This window comes from Camelus bactrianus, chromosome 11 (assembly GCF_048773025.1).
Source record: "Camelus bactrianus isolate YW-2024 breed Bactrian camel chromosome 11, ASM4877302v1, whole genome shotgun sequence".
Classification (NCBI taxonomy): domain Eukaryota; kingdom Metazoa; phylum Chordata; class Mammalia; order Artiodactyla; family Camelidae; genus Camelus; species Camelus bactrianus.
The window spans coordinates 39,969,276-39,987,083 of NC_133549.1; the positions used below are offsets into that span (position 1 = coordinate 39,969,276).

At 52.1% G+C, this 17,808-nt stretch overlaps 1 protein-coding gene across 4 annotated transcripts in view; it reads right to left on the minus strand.

Annotated features, from left to right (window-relative positions):
- Positions 1-5,208: 5,208 nt before the first annotated feature.
- The window catches only part of SUFU (SUFU negative regulator of hedgehog signaling), a 99,879-nt gene continuing 87,279 nt past the window's right edge, over positions 5,209-17,808 (minus strand). For 2 of the 4 annotated variants that reach the window (XR_012510147.1, XR_012510148.1), the window contains exons 11-13: positions 16,136-16,287; positions 10,896-10,964; positions 8,354-8,433 (exon numbers count right to left, since the gene is read on the minus strand). Coding sequence is in view for 2 of the 4 variants with exons in the window: in XM_010970982.2 (XP_010969284.2) it covers positions 8,344-8,433; positions 10,896-10,964 (159 nt within the window). In the remaining 2 variants the exon portion in view is untranslated. Of the gene's footprint in view, positions 8,434-10,895; positions 10,965-16,135; positions 16,288-17,808 lie in introns of all 4 variants that reach the window. The other 2 variants (XM_010970982.2, XM_074373707.1) reach the window with 1 other exon arrangement.

Sequence of the window (17,808 nt, forward strand, 5' to 3'; positions counted from 1 at the left end):
CCAAGTCTCAATTCCATGCTCTAAAGATGATACAAAGAAACAAGGTCTACTTTGGAGCAGTTGGAGGGTCCTTCTCTGGCCTCCTCACCAATGACCTCCATGATAATCTAAAAGATTCCACTCAGTTCTCACATTTCTAGACCACTCCCCTTGACTTGTATGATATACTCTTCTGGTTTCCTTCATATCTTTCTAACTACAAACTTCTCCAGTTTCCATCTCATAAATGGAACAAGAGTCCTCAGAGTCTTGCCCTCCATGCTCTTCTACTAACCTACATCTGCTCCCTCATTTACTCCTTTATTACTGTCTATATACTGATGATTCCCCAATCTCCAGCTCAGATCCTCACCCTCCTGGTTGCAGATCCGTGTAGCCAACTGTGCACTCCACCCCGATGTCCCACAGATACCTTGAATTCAGCGCATCAGAAACTAAAGTCTTCATCCTCTCCACTTTCCAACTGTTCCCCTTTCATCTCAGTCAGTGGACCTGTCAGCTGTTACCAGGCTCAGGATCAGGAAGGCAAACTTGACATCTACCTGTCTCTCACCATCCTTGTCTATTTAATCAGTCATCAGGTCTTGTAGACCCTTCTCTTAAATATCTCTCAGATCATGCTCTTGTTGCTCACTTGACATTTTCACTTGGAAGTACAATAAACATCTCAAACTCAACATGTCCAGAATTATGCTGATTTCTGCTCCCCTCTAAACTTGTTCCAGATGCAGTCTTCTGCTTCTCAGTGAACATCCCAGAGCCAACTGTTCAGCAAATCTCGACTATTTCTTAACATCTCCATTACTTCACCATAATCTCTTGCCTAATTATTTCAATAGGTCCTAAATGGTTTCTCTGTTTCTGCTCTTATGTCCTGGAGTCAACTCTCAACAGAGTAGCCAGAGTAATCTTTGAAAAATATGTCAAATTGTGTCACTTTTCTGCTCACTCTTCCAATAACTCCCCACTTCAACCAGAATAAAAGTCAAAATTTTATAATTGCCTGTCAGGTCCTACACAATCTGGCCTCTGTGTAAATATCCTCCTATTGGCCTCATTCTGCTCCAGCCACACTGGCTTCCCTGTTGTTCTTCAAATATACCTGTGTCCACCGCCTCCTGCTCCCCCTAAACAAGATCTTTGCAGCTGCTCTTCACTTTCACTTTGCCTGAACCATCTTTCCCCAGACATCCCTATTGTACTCTTCTTCTGGTCACTGAGGTCTTTTGTTCAAATTATACCTATGCAGTGAGCCCTTTCCTGACCTCTGTGTTCTAAAACGCGCCCCTCCCCCAGACATCACTATCACTCCTCCTTTGTTGTGTTTTCTCTCCATAGCGTGTATCTCCATGAACTATGTATTCTACTTTAAAATACATATTATCTCCTACCACTATCTGTAAGAGAGGTTTTTTCTTTTTTTCTTTTTTTCTTTTTTTTAACTTTTTTAAATTGAGTTATAGTTATTTTACAGTGTTGTGTCAAATTCCAGTATAGAGCACAATTTTTCAGTTATACATGAACTTACATATATTCATTGTCACATTTTTTTTTTTGCTGTTAGCTACCACAAGATCTTGTATATATTTTCCTATGCTATACCATATAATCTTGTTTATTTATTCTACATATGCCTGTCAGTATCTACAAATTTTGAACTCGCAGTCTATCCTTTCCCACCCCCTCCTTGGCAACCACAAGTTTGTATTCTATGTCTATGAGTCTGTTTCTGTTTTGTATCTATGTTCTTTTTCTTTCTTTCTCTCTTTCTTTCTCTCTTTCTTTCTCTCTTTCTTTCTCTCTTTCTTTCTCCCTTTCTTTCTTTCTTTCTTTCTTTCTTTCTTTCTTTCTTTCTTTCTTTCTTTCTTTCTTTCTTTCTTTCTTTCCTTTTTAGGTTCCACATATGAGCAATATCATATGGTATTTTTCTTTCTCTTTCTGGCTTACTTTACTTAGAATGACATTCTCCAGGAACATCCATGTTGCTGCAAATGGCGTTATGTTGTTGGTTTTTATGGCTGAATAGTATTCCATTGTATAAATATACCACATCTTCTTTATCCAGTCATCTGTTGATGGACATTTAGGCCGTTTCCATGTCTTGGCTATTGTAAATAGTGCTGCTGTGAACATTGGGGTGCAGGTGTCTTTTTGAAGAAGGTTCCTTCTGGATATATGCCCAGGAGCGGGATGACTGGATCATATGGTAAGTCTGTTCCTAGTCTTTTGAGGAATCTCCATACTGTTTTCCATGGTGGCTGCACCAAACTGCACTTCCACCAGCAGTGTAGGAGGGTTCCCTTTTCTCCACAGCCAAGAGAGGTTTTTGTTAGTGCTGCATCCCCAGGGCCTACAATGGGACTTAGCACATAGTAGGTGCTCAGTAAATATTTGTGGAATCAATGAATGAATCCCATTCTCTCTATTCCTACCGCTTCTGCCCTAATCTAGACTTAACTAGTCACCTTGCTTCCAACCCAGCTCTCTTTCAAAATGTTCTCCATCCAACAGGCAGGGGAATGGTCCTACCATGAAAGCTGAATGACTTAAACCATGTACTCTAGGCATTTGAGCTCTACAGTTCCCAAGAATAGTTTTGAGACTTTTGCCCCTGTTGTTCCATCTGCCTGGATAGCTTTTCAAAGTACAGCTCCCCACCTTCTTTTGCCCAGTTCATCCTTTAGCATCAGATTCAGACTGAGATGTCACTTCTTTCAGGAAGCCTTTTCTAATCTCCCCAGACTGGACTGGGCACCTTTTCTGTGTCCATACCCTACTATATCCCTTTAATAAGTGGTTAACACTAATCAAGCAATTACTGTGTGCCAGGCATCTCATGTGTATTATCACATATAATCCTTGCAAAAACTCTGTGAAGAGAGTACCCATTTTTAGATGAAGAAACTAAGGCACAGGTTAGTTAACCTGTCTAAAGTCAAGGTGATAAGTGGTGGAGCTGGGTTAGGACCAAAACAGCTTACTACCTCCTCTTTTATGGCTCTTGTAATTGTTTCCTTGTCCATTTTCGCCCACTGCACTATGAACTCCTTGAGCGAGGGCCTGTGTCCAGTCTCCTAGCATATAGCTGAGTGCCTGCCACACATTTGTTGAAAGGACAAGTGACTGTATTTTCCAGTTCTTACCATTCATTTGGCGTGTTATCATAGTGGCTCAGCAGTGCTCAGTTGGCCTTCCTCAGTCTTGTAAAGATTGAGACCCAGAAGCTCCATCATCCTTCCTGTCTGTGCTCCCAGTACTGAGATGGGGTGTAGGGTGGCATTGGGCAGAATTGGAAAAACAAAGGAACAGGGTCACTGCTCTCAGTTCTCTGACCCCAATAAGGTCACTGCATTCATCACAACCCCCTCAAAGTCTCCCTTGTCCCTCAAGTTACTCTGAGAGCGGTGCTCACAAGAATGAACCATGGACGCCCACCAGCAGTCTTCTTGCTCTTCCCTGATCCTGCCCTTAGCTCTCCCAAAGACTTCCTGCACTGAGGACAGGCTGGGTGAGTCCCCTCACCTCCCGTGGAAGGGCTGGGGGCTGGTCACTCCTCCCAGACCACAGCCTGACTTGCCCTGCACTTCTGCCCCTTCTCCTGCCCAGCTGATCACTCTCCTCACCCCCTCAGAGCCTGGCAGGCTGGGTTGAGTCACTTCCAGCATACATTCCCCTTCTGGTCAGGCCAGTTTGGAAAATCGCTCAGGGTCCCCAGCCCCATAGCCTTGGAGCCTGTGGGTCCCTCTCCCTAGGGCCCCTGACATCCACGTGCCCTGCCCCCAACACCCCACCACCCAGATAGGGCAGAGCAGACACTTGGAGGAATGCACAGGATTTTGGAGAAGACATGAAAGATCACATGGCAGGTTTCTCCCCTCCCTAAATCTAGGGATCCAATCTCTACTCTAGGCCCAGGAGCCCTTCTCTTTCCAGAAACAGTCCCAGCCTTATTCTTGTCTCCTGGAACCACCTAAACACAGAATCTCGCTATTCTGTATTCTCTGAGGCAAGAACTTCACACTGACCCTGGGTCCTTCCAGGCTAGTCAGATGAGGAGGATTAGATAAGCACCCCACCCCCAGTCTCCAAGGAGAAAGGGGAAGGGGTGTGGCCTGGGCCACCCTGGGCTAGTCGGCCTGGCTCCAGACCCTCCCAGCAACCTTGCTCTGACCGCCAGAGGGATTGAGGGCCCCAGACAGGACCTGCCCCACTGCTCTGGAGGAGGCCAGCCACAGTTCAGCAGGAGGTCAGAGAGGGAGTGCTGACCTCCCCCTGGGGAAGGTTCCCCAGATCCAGCTGGTTCTCATGGAAAACAGGGAGGGGAGCTAAGAGACCTTTTACAGGAGCTGACTTCTTCAGCCCCTCCCCTCTTGTGATGCCCCCAGGACCCTCTGGGTGCTACAGCTCCATCCTGAGGACCAGGAGACAAGGGCTCTGCTACTCCCCAGGACAGACAACCAGGCCTGGTAGGAAGGGAAAGAATGTGTGAGGGTCCAGAGCAGTCTTGAGGTTCCGGGGACCCTGTCTGGGTGCAGACCCCCTCCTGCCTGCCTCTGAGGCACCCGTCTGTTGCCTTCTTCCCCTCCAGCACTGGGCTCTGTTTTGCCACACCAGGCCCTAGAAAGATAGGAGTTGGGTGATTCAGGGAAGGGAGATCCATCTGTCTCCTCACCCAGACCAGGCCCAGAGGAGTTGATCCAAAGGTTAGGCTGGTCTCTGTGTCACCCAGTGTGCCCCCAGGCCCTAGATTAGGAGGTTGAATTTAGATGCCTGGTGAGGGGAGTGCTGTCTCTTGCCTTAGCTGAAAGGGGCATAAGGACTCCAAACTAGACAAGAGGCAGGCACACCTCCCCAAGAGAAAAGGGTTTTTTGGTAAGAGGAGGGTAGGAGAGGAACGAAGTGGAAGAGAGGGTCTTTACACTCATCTCCCCAGACTGTGTTCCGCCTCCTACCCCCTTGACCTTAGAGGATTCAAGACCAGTGAAAGAGAGCCTGTCCGTGAAAAGTCATTTCTGCATGACCGAAGAGTCACCAGCTGCATGACCCTGCTTCCTTGGCACCCCCTCCACTCCCAACATCAGTCTTTGGGGCCTTTCCACCTCCCAGCTTCTTCTAAGTGGCTGAGTCCAACCCACCCCCTCTGCTTGGGCCCTAGGCTTTCCACAACCCTACTCTAGGCAGCCAAAAAGGAGTACAAGATCCAGGCACTTCTGCAAATATGTTTAATGCACTTAGATTACACAGAGGAAGAGGGGGCAAGAAGGAAACGACATCTAAGTGAGTCACCCAAAAATTCTTACAAAAGTCCCAGGCTGGTTGCAGCCCCCCGGAACCAAGTCACCATTGACATTAGAAACTAATATAAAATTTTACAAAAGTTTGCTCATGGCAGCATTCAGGTACTTGTACAAAAGGAGGGCTCTTTCTACAGGGCTCCTGATTTATAACAGGGACCCAGGTACCTCACCTGGCACAGAGGACCTGGAAGCCAGGGAGGAATGACAACCAGATAAAAAAATACAGACAAGGGAATTCTCTCCTGATCTCCCCATAGGGGCACCGACCTTCAGGTTTTTTCCCTGCTCTCAATTCCATCTCAAACCCAGTCCAAAGACCCTGTGTTTATTTTAAAGAACATACTAGCCCTTTAGACTCTCCTCAAGGCCTCCCAGTCCCTGCCCTGGAGCCTTGCCTTTGGAAGAGGAAGAGAAGGGCAGGAAGAGGCACCAGCTCCCCAGCCAGACCTAAGACCTTGAGTGAGCTGCTCCACCCCGTCAGAATGGCAGCTGGGTCTGCGGTCCCACAGCCCATACTGGACCTGAGGAGCCGGGGGTGTCTGCCTTGTGTTGCAGGCAAGCAGCGTCTGGGAGCCCCTTCCTCTCAGAAGCTTCAACCAAAGGGATCTTGGGTAGGACTGGGCAGGCCTCAAGGAAGTCTGAGGAAGAGGCAGATTTAGGGAGGGAGGCTTCTTACCTCCCCAACTCACTATGAGGTCAGGGCTCCCAAAATGCTGCAGGGAGGGAAAGAAGGGGTATACTTAGTGAGCACCCGCCATGTGCCAGGTGCTGTGCTGGGCACGCCACAGGATCAGCCTCACTTTATCCCCAGTGAGGGTCCCCTCTCACCAGGCAGAAGCTCAGTGGAGAGCCTCCCTGGCTGAGGAATCTCTGGAAGGTATCACTGCTCAAAAGAAAAGAGGTGGAGGTCTGGCCCCAGTGGGATCTTGGAGGTTCCTGACACTGGTGAGGCAGGAAGGGGTCACAGACTTCATATGCTTATTGTCTTAGAGCTCAACTGCTTCCTTTCTGCCTCCCATGCTGACAACAAAGCTTAGCTCAGAAAATACCCTCCTCCCCTCAAGCCAAACCAAGCAGGTGAAGGCAGGTCCCCAGAAAGAATGAATTTGTGGAAAGGCAGGTCAGGATGGTAAACAAAGGAGGCAAGCTAATGGCACCTCTCTGGCCATGAAATCTTTGAAGACAAGAGCTTTAAAGGCAGGGATGCTGTGGTGGGCAAAGGCCAGGAAACGTCCTTCTGGAAAAGTCCTTGGAGCAGAAGGCACAGCTGCTGCCAACATCAGGTCCAGAGGGGCTTCCATCTTCACTGTGTGTGTGTGTGGGGGAGTGTCTCCCAATATGTCAGCCTGATGTGCCTCAAAGCTCTGAATTTGATGAAGTAAATCAGGCAGCCCTGAGGGTGTGTGCAGAAAAGGGGTCAGATCCTAATGGCCCCTTTGATGTCCAATTCCTGCTCCCTGGAGAGCCCAAAAACTACCCTCATGGCCCCTGGAGGCAGCTCTCTCTGGCTAGATCATTCATCAGAAGGGTCCTGCACCCCATGGGCCTCCCATGTGTGTGTGGTGGGTGCAGAGAGGGGATAGGGCAAGGTTCTATGTAGTCCCTGACAGACAAAAGGACTTTGCTTTGGAAGGACCTGAAGGGTGATCTTGTAATAACCATTCCTAGAGTTGGGATAGGAGGGCATGAGAGGGGTTTGTTGACTCCTGGTCAGAAGTAGGAGACAACCCAAGAGGAGCCCCCAAACTGTGAGCCAGAGATAGGCTGGCTATGAGATAGGAAGACCATGAGATCGCAGTACTGGGGAGAGGGACTAACAATCATGAGAGGATAGGATGTAGGAAAGGAGACAGGATGAGGGGTGGAGAATGAAAGATGAGAAATGAATGGATGCAGGGAGGACGGAAGGGTGGGAGAGTGTGGTGTTTGCAAAACCAAAGGGAAAGACATGTTGAGAGGTTGATTTTTCTGTTTTTAATAAGCCAGAGTCCTGCAGCCTAGGGGCTGGGAGGCCCAAAGATGAGGAAATGGGACAGGAGTGGTGAAAGAGCTGGAGACCCAGGCCATGTGTGGCAGGTGGGGACGGTCTGTGAGGTGCTCGGCTTCTCTCTCTCAGGCAGGCTTGGTTGGGTGGAAAACGCCTCCAGGATAAGGCTAGGGTCACCAAGTCTCGAAGACCCTGATGAACTGAACTTTGTGGGGGCCCAGTCCACCTAGGAAGTAGCAGCAGCCCTTCCTGGCCCCAGCTAAACTGGGCTCAAGGCTGCATGGGGGAGTGTCTCAGCTCCACCAGGCCCAGCTGGGAAGAAAAGCCTCTCTGTGAAGCTGGCTCCTCTGGGACCCTCGGTTGGCAGGCAAACCCGGGCACCTTCTCTGGTGGCAGCTCAGGGGGAGATGGCCCCAGGCCCTTGTCTGAGAGAATGAGAAAGTTCATGTGGAAATAAAGTTCTGTTTAAAAACATTATATACACGGCTTCTGGACATCTTTGAAGAACAATAAAATACCATCCAATTTCTACAAAATAAAACAAGGAGGAAGAAAACCAAACACAATAGAAGGAATTGTTCCGTGGCCAGAGGAGCTTGACTACCTAAGGCTTCCCAGAGCTGAGCTGGGCAGGGCAGTGCAGGCGTGTAGCCACTCTACCTCCTCCTGCGGGGCTGGGAGGCAGAGGGCAGGTGAGAATGAGGCAGAGGGCAGGATAGACAGAGACCGGTCTCCACCTAGGGGCACATCAGAGGTCCAGAGTCAAATCTCAAACCAGAACCTGTGGCAGCAGCAGAAGAGGAAGGTTTGCATTTGCCCGGGGTACCAGGGCCTGGTCGTGTGGCTTGGCCAGCTAGGAGGTGAGGCCCCTGAGCGGCAGGTGAGGCTGGGGGCCATGGCCTGCGCGTGGCTTCCCAGCAGGCTGTGGGTGCGGTGGCTGCGCAGTCATCCTCACACTTGTCCTTTGATCTGTGGGACGCTCGTTCACGCAGGTGTTACATTGGAAGTCACCGGGGAGCAGCTGGGCTCTCCCTTGGCCCCTGTAGGGCCCAGCCCAGGCTAGTGTAGTGGACTGTCGAAGACCATGTCGGGCAGGATGGAGACTTTCAGCTTCTTCTCGGGCCAGCTGTACTCTTTGGGAAGTTTGAACTGTGGAGGGGGCAACAAGCATAGAGTATACACGGTTAGTAGAACCTACTGCCTTCTTCCCAGACTGCCTAGAGAGGCCAGGACCCTGGTACCTTTGGTGCTGGGGGCAAGACAGGCCACTAGTTGCCTGGCTTCAATCACAAACATTAGACCCAGGTAGGCGGCAGGGGTCAAGCTGCTGGAGTTTGGTGACCCCTTCCTTCTCTTGCTTTGCCAATAATTAACTGGGGTTGGAGGAGGCATGTTTTCTAACTCTTTCTTGACTGTGCTGACCTCCCTCCAGCTCACTTCCTTGGTTCTGCCTCCGGCCACAAGCATGTAAGGAATCTGCTCCCTGAGGCCCTAGGGCTAGAGGATGGGGGGCAGGGGAGGGTGCGGATGCTACAGGGAAGTGGCTTGAGGTCTGGAACTCTGCAGTCCTGTCCCTGCCATGGCTTCTCTTTCCAAGGCTGGTGCAGAAGGATGCTGGAACCTACCCTCTGTAGCGTTTGCCAAAGGGTCTCAAAGGAAGGAGGCCCTGGCTCAGCCTTGGTGGGAGCGGAGGGGCAGGGCTAGAGTGGCTTAAAGTGATTTTTTGGGCCTGGTGCAGTCTCAAGGGGAACACACCTTCAGCCTGCTCCTCCTTGTTAATCTTCATCTGCTTCCCAGGGTTAGCAGCCTGAGAGTGTTCCCAGGAGTGGCCAAGGAAAGCCTGAGGTCTTCCTACCAGACCCAGGAATCACTGATTTGCCCACAGTTTTGTTTCTGAGCTTCTGGGGAAGGTGGGCAGGGGAAGAGGCTCACATATCTCATTCCCCCTGTATGCTAGGACCCTGCATGTGGTCTGGCACACAGCTGGTGCTCATAGATGCTCACTGGTTTAGAAGCAGAGTCTGCCTTTTATGATTCCCACCGCCCTGGGGCCAGGCAAGAAGTCAGGCCAGTCTGGAAAGGAGGGAAGAGCAGGCCCCTCAGCCTGCCTAGAGCTGGGGCTGGGCCTGACACTTCCTGGCTCCTCCCTCTCCCTCCCTCTGATGGGGGACTGTCCAAGCCAAGACCAAAGTGGAGAGTGGGGCAGGGTGTGGGGACAGCCTCTGGACAGGAAAGAAAAAAAAGCCATTTTTAGTGACCTACTTTCCTAAGCTCCTCCTGGCTCCTGTCCCTCCTGCCTGGACTGTCCCCCTTCCACTCCCTCAACACCCGAGCTGAAAGCAGCAGTCTGGCACAGTGCCATCCCTGTGCGACATGGCCTCACCGGAAGCGCTTCTGGGCAGCTGGCTCTGGTCTGACTGAATGGGAGCTGGGCCTCAGGGACCGGTGACTTGTGGGGGTTGACTGGCTTGCACAGACTGGGTGCTTGGTGATTTCTGAATGTATAAATGAGTTAATTTATCAAGCCACATCCCAGAGGAGAGAGAAGACACTATCCCATTAGAGGTGGCCTCAGGCTCTGAGGAGATCCTGTCCACCTGGAGACCTGGATGGGATGGTCCTGCTCCGTGAGCTGTCCTCCACCCCGTGGACATTCGTAGGCGGCCTCCGTGTCCTGGCTGATGCGGCGCTGGAAGCCTGGGTACCTGGAAGCTCCAGCCCTGATGGAAAGCTCGCTCCAGCCTGGCCTCCCTCTGGCTAGAAAACCCGGCCCCTGGGAGGTGACAAAGCTCTCCCCCAACACACTTCCCGGCAGAAAGAGCAGGGGAAGGGTCTGTCTGTCTCGGGGCAAGGGACTACCCAGAAGAGCACTCCTGAGGAAGGCCAACTTGCTAATGTTCCACTAACTTAGCAGGCAGGGCACTGAGGCCAGGAAGGCTCAGGCCCGCTGGGGTGCTGCTTGGTAGGAGGCCGAGGGAGGGGAAGGGACTTTCCAGGATGAGGTAAGTCCCCACAAATGAGGATGCCGGGAAAAGGGAAGAATAACAAAGGGGATTATGGGCTCCATTCTTGTACCCCAGAGGAGCAGCCAGGGAAAGCACAAGCCCTCACCTGGCAGGCTGGCTGGCTCCGGGCTAAGGCTGGAAGAGGCAGACCAAGAGGGGAGAGCTCATGGCTGGAGAAGGGAGGAAGAAGAGTGGCTCCTGGGTGGCCTGAGGCAAGAACAGGAGTCCCTCACTGCCCACCAGAACTCCCCTTGGAATGTTCTCTGGCAGCAGGCGTGGGCTTTCTGTTCAGGATCTGCCAGGGAACAGCAGGGGCTGGGGAGAACTCTGTACTAGCCTCAAGGCCCTGGCTGCCTCTTCAATGAGGCTCTCAGGAGCTGGCAATTCAGACAATTTGCTGGATGTCCTTACAAGGGCTGGGGGTGGGGCAGAGGGTGTTTCAGGGAAGAGAAATAAAGCCTTTAACATCTCCAGGGTCTCCTTTTCAGCCTATCTCTGCACCTCAGAGGTAAGACAGACAAGCGCGCGCACACGCACACACACGCACACACACACACAGGCTCTTAGAGACTAGAACCCGCTGTCAGAGAGAATCAAACAGCTTACTTCCTCTGGAGAAGTCACATCTTCTAAGTCCTCCAACATTTTCTCTACAAACTCTTCAGTCAACAGAATCTGGGAAGAAGGCACAAGACAAGCTTTTATTATTATTTTTAATATTTGATGTCTAGGACAGCCTGGCCCCACTGTTTGGCTGGCACAACCATCCTCACCCCCTAAAGAATTTTCACAGTCCATAGGAATGTTCAAGGGCATCCAGGGCTTCCTTAATCCGATGGGCTATTTTCCCAACCGGCTCCTCTGCTCAGGCTGGCTCCCACCTGATCCAGTCGGGGGAAATATTTCCTCTTCCCAATCTGACCCCTTCCTCTACCCATCTTCTCCCTGTGCAAGGGCCTCCTGACCTCTGCGGCTGACCCTTTGGTACCCTCCAGGCTGTGGCTCTCCCTGCCTCTGTTTTGCCTCCTCCAGCAGCCTTTGAATGCCTGGGAGTCAGGGCCGGGGGATGGCAGAGGAAGAGAAACAATGGGGTAAAGACTGAGATGAGGGGCTCCTCTGAGGAAAACTCTCCTATGGGAAGGAGGGGGATCCAGAACTTGAGAAAATACCCAACAGGTTTCCCCTGGGAGTTGTCCACCCCGATAAGTTTCAACGTTTGGAATAGAGTCAGCTTGTGAGGTAAAGTGAAATGGCAGAGAAAGGAGGATGCCTAAGCAGGATCACTGGGGACCTCGCAGGATGGAGGGCTCCACAGGGAGGAAGCTGATGGGGTAGAGGTGTGGGCAAGGAATGAGAAAACTACCCCAAGCAAGCAGATAAAAATACCACCACAACAGGCACTGTGCTAGCTGCTCATATATCTTATCTCTTTCCAGAGGAGTCACAGATAGGTTGTGTGATTTGCCTAATGTCACGTGGCTTGTGTGCACCTGAGACAAGATCATGTCCTGGTCTGGTCTGGACTCTAAAGTTAGTGCCCAAAGTACAGCTTCCAAATCCTGAAGTCTGACCCTCGCGACATTTACTCATGTATTGATTCTTCCACTCATCTGTCCACCAATCTATTCGATTCCATAAGCCACTGCTAGGCCTGGCCTAGGGCGGAGCTCAGGGACACAGGCATGAAGGCAGTCCATTCTCCACCTGGACAAGCACTGTCCCTTGGTTGACAGGGAGCCAAAGGACATCTCCTTCCTAGGGGGCAAGCCCATAATCAGGGAAAAAACAGTTCCAACCACTGGCCCACATCTCCTCGACAAAGCTTCTGTTTGAGGAGTTCAGGCTTCAAGTGAAGACAGAGACGAGGTTTAGACAGGCAAAGCAGTCTGGGGAAATGCCCACCCTAAGTGCCCCCTCCCACCTTCCTCCGTGGAACCGGCTGACCCCTCATGACTGCCATGACCACTGTGACCCTTTCCCAGTCCCACCCATTCCTCCCACGGCTGGAACCCTTGCTATTCCTGCTCTTATCCCAGGCTCCCCCTAACCCAAGGTCCAGAGTTTCTCCACCAGTTTTCACCAGTCTGCCTGAGTAGTACAAAAGTCACATTCACATTTTTGGCATTTCCGGGGCTAGTTGCCATCTCTGCAAATGCTAGCACAAACACAAGCATACCTAAAACCCAATTATATTACAATGGCTCCAGTCTGGGCCAGGCTGGGCTGATTTCTAACCCACAAATAATTTGAGGGAGGGAATTTCTGCCAGAGAGGTAAATAGGTCTGGGATTGTAACTAGTGCTGGGGTGAGATGGGGGAGGGGGGAGGGTTCGCAGGGATGGTGACCATGCAGTGAGACCCTAAAGAGTTGGAGAAATGGGAAAGGTAACCCTACCAACACTGAGTTTAGTCCTAAGCCAGTTCCTCCAACAGATGTCTGGAATTGGTGGTGGAGAGAGTTATGGTGGTGAGTTATGGTGGCTTTTGGTAGACCAGCTACCAAGTGTGTGTACCATCTGTGTGTGGATTCATTTTACACTCAGCTGGGGGAGGGGATGGCAAGACCAAAAAAGAAGACAAACCCTAGTCACTCCTCAATTTTCACATTTGGTGATTTGTTGGTTCCTGCTGGAAACTTCACATTATTTTAAAAGAATTAAATGGGGAAAATTATACAAGAGATCTGCGTGATATGAAGGGTGACATTCCCTGCAAAGAAACACGACAGACTGTCATAGCTCCAGGCACCTAATTTAATTTCCTTTGGGAGTTAAACCTTAGAAGCTTGGATTGAACAAACAGGCCCTGTTCTTTGTATATTTCAGAACTGGCGGTGAGAATGTTAACAGATCTTATCAACAGGACACTGGAGATAGCAGCTATGATGGAGCAGCTCCTGGGCGCTCTCACAAGGAACAGACTCGCTGTTGTGATGCAAGTGTGGGAAAAATCTGTGCAATTCTGGGGCTTGGGGCTCTTGAAGCTCACTGGGTCCCCATGGAGCTGCCTGGCTCTGCCACAAATAAACACAGGAAGGGTTATGATAATGATAGTAGTAATGACAACACCGCCAACAGCAGGAGCAGTGCCTCCTCTGTATGCCAGGCACTGGGCCAAGTGCTTGACCACCATGATTTCACTGAATCCTTATGGCAGTCCTGTAAGGTCGGTAACCATCACCCCCGTTTTGCAGATGAGCAGGTGTTACAAGGAGACAATCTCCTGGACTTTGGAAGAACAGAGATCTGACCTCATGGTGATAGAAGATGCTCTTTTCCTGTCTGGGGAAGGTACTCCAATTCCAGAAGCCTCTTATACTCAGGGCTGACTCCTCTCTCGCCTCTAATTGGGGAGGTGAAAGTGACTTTGGCTTCAACCAATGGCCTGGAAAACCAGTGATCCCAACCCCAACCAGCCACAGACCTCCCAGCCACCTGCTCAGCTCAAGAGGGCTGGGACCCTGGGTGTCACAGACATGCAGCTGCTCAAAACCAGGTTGGCCAACTGGAAAGGAAGGCAAACCATGCTCCAAAATGGTTTCCAAGTGGGGACAGTTTGGGCAAGTTTCCAGGCCACTTTGGTGAATGCGTTCGTAAGGCGATAGTTACTGTAGCCCAGAAAACAGCAGTAGGAACAATAATAATCAGTAATAATGAAAAAAGCACTCACTGATGATAGTCCTCACTATGAGCTGGGCAGAAAATGCTTATGCTTGTATACGAACAGCCCTTGGAGGAAGAAGACTCTAGTGAGAGGGGGAAAATCCCTCAACCAATCTGAGCAGCAAACCCCCCTGGGAAGATTTTGAAAATATGAAGATGCTAAGCCCCATCCAGAAACTTCTGAATTGAGACCTTCTGAATCTGAATAGCCCAGGCAAGGTCAAAGCATCTGCATGTTAAAAAGCTCCCCACCCACCGCCACCCAGGAGATCATATGAGGGGAATGCTGGGGAATGCTTAGACCCACAGGGGAAGTGGGTTTGGGCACAGGCTTAACCAACAGAGGTGAGTTGGTGGCTGCAGCCCCACCATCTAACTGGTGGAGCTGTGAGGGAAAGCAGTGGCTCCCTGCCCCCCCCAACCCCCACCTTTGGTCAGGGAGGGGGCTTGGAACACAGGCCAGCAGCTTACTCCAAGGTGCTCACACCCACCACCTTGGGACAGCCTGGTTGGTTGGTGAAGAGGGAGGATTATCAACAATCTCCCAATTCCCCAGGCCCCCAGCAAGCTCCAGAAGGAACCCAAAAAGTGATCTTTCATCAGTGCCTGCCCTGGGCAGGCCCAGCTGTGCTGCAGGCAGGGCCCAGCTGCTCCAGATCTGATTCAAATGTCTGTGGTCAATGGTATTTCTGAGTCTGCAAGCAGCACTGACAATGCCCACTCCTTCCCCTTAGTACAACAATCCACACTTTGTCCTGGGCCTTGTTTGCTCTTGGTGTTGACACATTGTTCTTGCTTCCCAACAAGTTTGGCTTTCTTTTTCTCTCCTTTTCCTTCTCTCAGGGAAGGAAATGTGTTGTTTACAGGGTAGGGCCTGCCAAGGAGCTGCTCTGGCACCCACGATGGAAGCGGAGAAGGCAGGGACAAGGAAGCAGTCCAGTCAGTGTGCCCCCACCCCCAGACCCAACAGGCCAGACAAAAGCCAGAAAAAAGCCCAGAGACCCTCCCCCATCAGGCTTGGGGGCAGAGGTATGTGTGTGGCAGGTACGACTGCAGTGTGGCACAGTGAGGCCTCATTCATTTCCTGTTCTTGGTGGGTGGTGAGAAGTTGGCTCTGGTGGCCAGGAGCAGGCTCAGACTCCTCCTGCTCTGGCCGCTGGCTGGTGAGGGCACAGTGCTGGCATTTCAATCCTAATGAGGTCCCGGTGACAGACTGAGCAAAGGTCTCCAGGGAGACCAGGTTGTGGCCAGGGTCACCAGTGAAAGAATTTGAAACAGCCCAGGCACAGGAGAGGAGCTGCCCAGGGCCTGGGTCTGGGATTGCCATGTGTCTCTGACACAATGCCCAAACAGGTACATGGGGACAGCACACAGGGGCTTGTCCAGAGGACAGTGGTGAGTCAGCTGCTGGGCTAGAAGGAGAGCCTAGCAGTGATTCTCCAAGTCTGGCCTGGAGAAGCAAAGCTCACTTGAACAGCTGTTGGGTGTCTTCTCCCAAGCCAGGGGCCTCCCATCAGGGCTGGTAGGGAACGGCTGGGAACGGGGGCCACCTGGGTGAGCTGTCAGACACCACACAGCTGAGAAAGCATTGCAGGGCTTAAAAAAATATTCTCATATTTGGTGAAGTGACCCCTACGTGACCTCTGGGGCCAATTTCTCCCCCTTCAGATCAACCTTGGCTGGGGAAGGATGAACGACTCAGCTCTGGGCCAGGCTCCCGCTCAGAGACTAACAGCCCGGTGTTGACAGACTCAAGGGAGAGAGGCTTGTTCGAGTTGCTGGGATGAGGAATGCTGGGGGAAGGTGTGCAGGAGAGGACGCTGGCAGGCCTCCCCCTGGTCTGAAGACCCTCCTGCAAAACTCTGGCAGGCAGGCTTTACCGCCTCAGCAAAGATGAAACAGCAAATAGTGGGGCAAATGGAGGAGCCAGGTGTCAACCTCTGGAAACTGAAAAGCCTAAGGAACAGGAGCAGGATTCCTGCCTCTCCAGCCCCTCCACTGAGCTTACCCTGGGGTTGCAGACAGCCCTGCCTTTCTGTGTGCTGGGGCCTCAATATTCCTGGGACTGGAGAGACAGGGAAGAGAGGGGAGCACGGAGGGTAGGTGCAGGCCCAGGAGTAGGTGGGTATGGAGGCCTGTCTGGGGCCACTCCCCAAGCTCAGGAAAGGGCCCAGATTCCCTCACCTTCTGCCTTTTTCTCTCAGGCTCTCCTTTGTCACTCTTCTCCCATGTGGGGTGTCTCTGCCATGCCGTTTCCCCAAGAGATAACAGGTCTGGGCTGGAGGCCAGAACAAGGTGCCAAGGCTTGGAGGGAGGGCTTCCAAGGCTGTTGAAGGCTGATGCAAGAAAGTCTTCCTAGTCCCTCCCAATTCATCTGGGACCAACAGGGAATGTTCAAGCAGCAGCCAAGAGAACAGAAGTCTGGGTCTCTTCAGTCCTGGAGCTGCTGCATTCAGCTCCTTCCTGTTCCTCTGCCCCCAACAGGTCTGGGCACTTAGAGGCCAGGGAGACACCCTGCATCCTGGAATCATGAGTAAGAGATTCCTGCAGGGGGTGAAGGCAGGCCTTTCTGTTGGGGTTTCCCTCTAGAGGAGTTAGGGTCCTTCCTGGCCCAGTGGAGGGGGCCCTCACTGGTGACTATGAGCCTGACTTCAGGCCTCCAGGAGGTCCTCAGACTCCCAGGGAGACAGGCAGCCCCAGAGGAAGACCTAGAGGCCTGCAAGTAATTACAAGCCCAGGTTCCCACAAGCCAGGGAGCTGTCTGTGACCACAGTGGCAAGACCCTAAAGAGGAAGGCAGGCTGGCAGTCAGATGCTGAAAGTGCTGACTGCTTTGGGGGCGGGGCAGGGAGGAGGGCTGGTGTGGGTGTTGGCTCCACAGCTGAGGACTGCCCAGGGAGGGGGCAGGGGCAGAGGGTTTCCCAGGGCTCCTTGGAAAGGGCCTGAGAAACCCCTTGGTGAGTAAGGGTGCGTGCTTGGGGAGTGGGGCCCCAGCCAGCCTTCCCGGGAGCTCCCTGTGAGCTGGCCCCTGTGGTGGACCACACTAATGAGCCCATAACACAGGCCTTTGATTAAGCAGCTCCCAGCACAGCAACTTTATTGAAACATGCAGAGGCCAGCGGCTGGTTCCCACCGCTCCCGGTTCCCTGGGCAACAGTGCCTGGGAGGGGACCATTTGCTGGGAGTCAGTGGGCCAAGCACTCAAGCTCACTTAGGGGCTGCCAGGGAGGCAAGGGGGAGCAGAGCAGGAGGGGAACACCAGCCGCCAGGGAAGAAGGGCTTGGGAAATGGGGTTGGGTCAAGACCCTTTCGGGGACTGAGGGGTAACATGATCTCTGCTGGGTCCTCTGGGGGCCCAGGTCGCTGGGCTGCTGCGAACTGGAGATGCTGACCATCCCCCTCCTCAGGGCAGGAAGATGTTCCAAGGTGGATGGCCGAGCTCCAAGGACAGGTTGAGTTGAGCGTGTGAAACGCAAGTTGGGGGAATTTCTTCTTGAGTTTGAAGTCCCTACTTTCCCAAGAAAATGTTCTTGAACCTTCAATACACACAAATGCTATCTGAGGAAACTTCTGCTGAGATCTGTCAGCACACTGTACTTGCTGAGAATGATGACCTGTGACCTCTCAGGGGCTGGGGTCTCCTGCACAGTCCCCACCTCCTCACTCCTTCCCTGTTCAGCCCAGCGGGGGCAGGAGTTGGGGGCGCTCCCTCCCTGCTCTCCACAGGGGCAGTCTGGTGGCCTGGGATATGGTAGGGGTCGGGGGAGGCCCTTCCCACTTGTGCTGGGCTGATTTCAAGTGTTATACTTCAGAGCTTTTGTAACAGTAACTACCGACACTGCATGGACAGAAATCTAA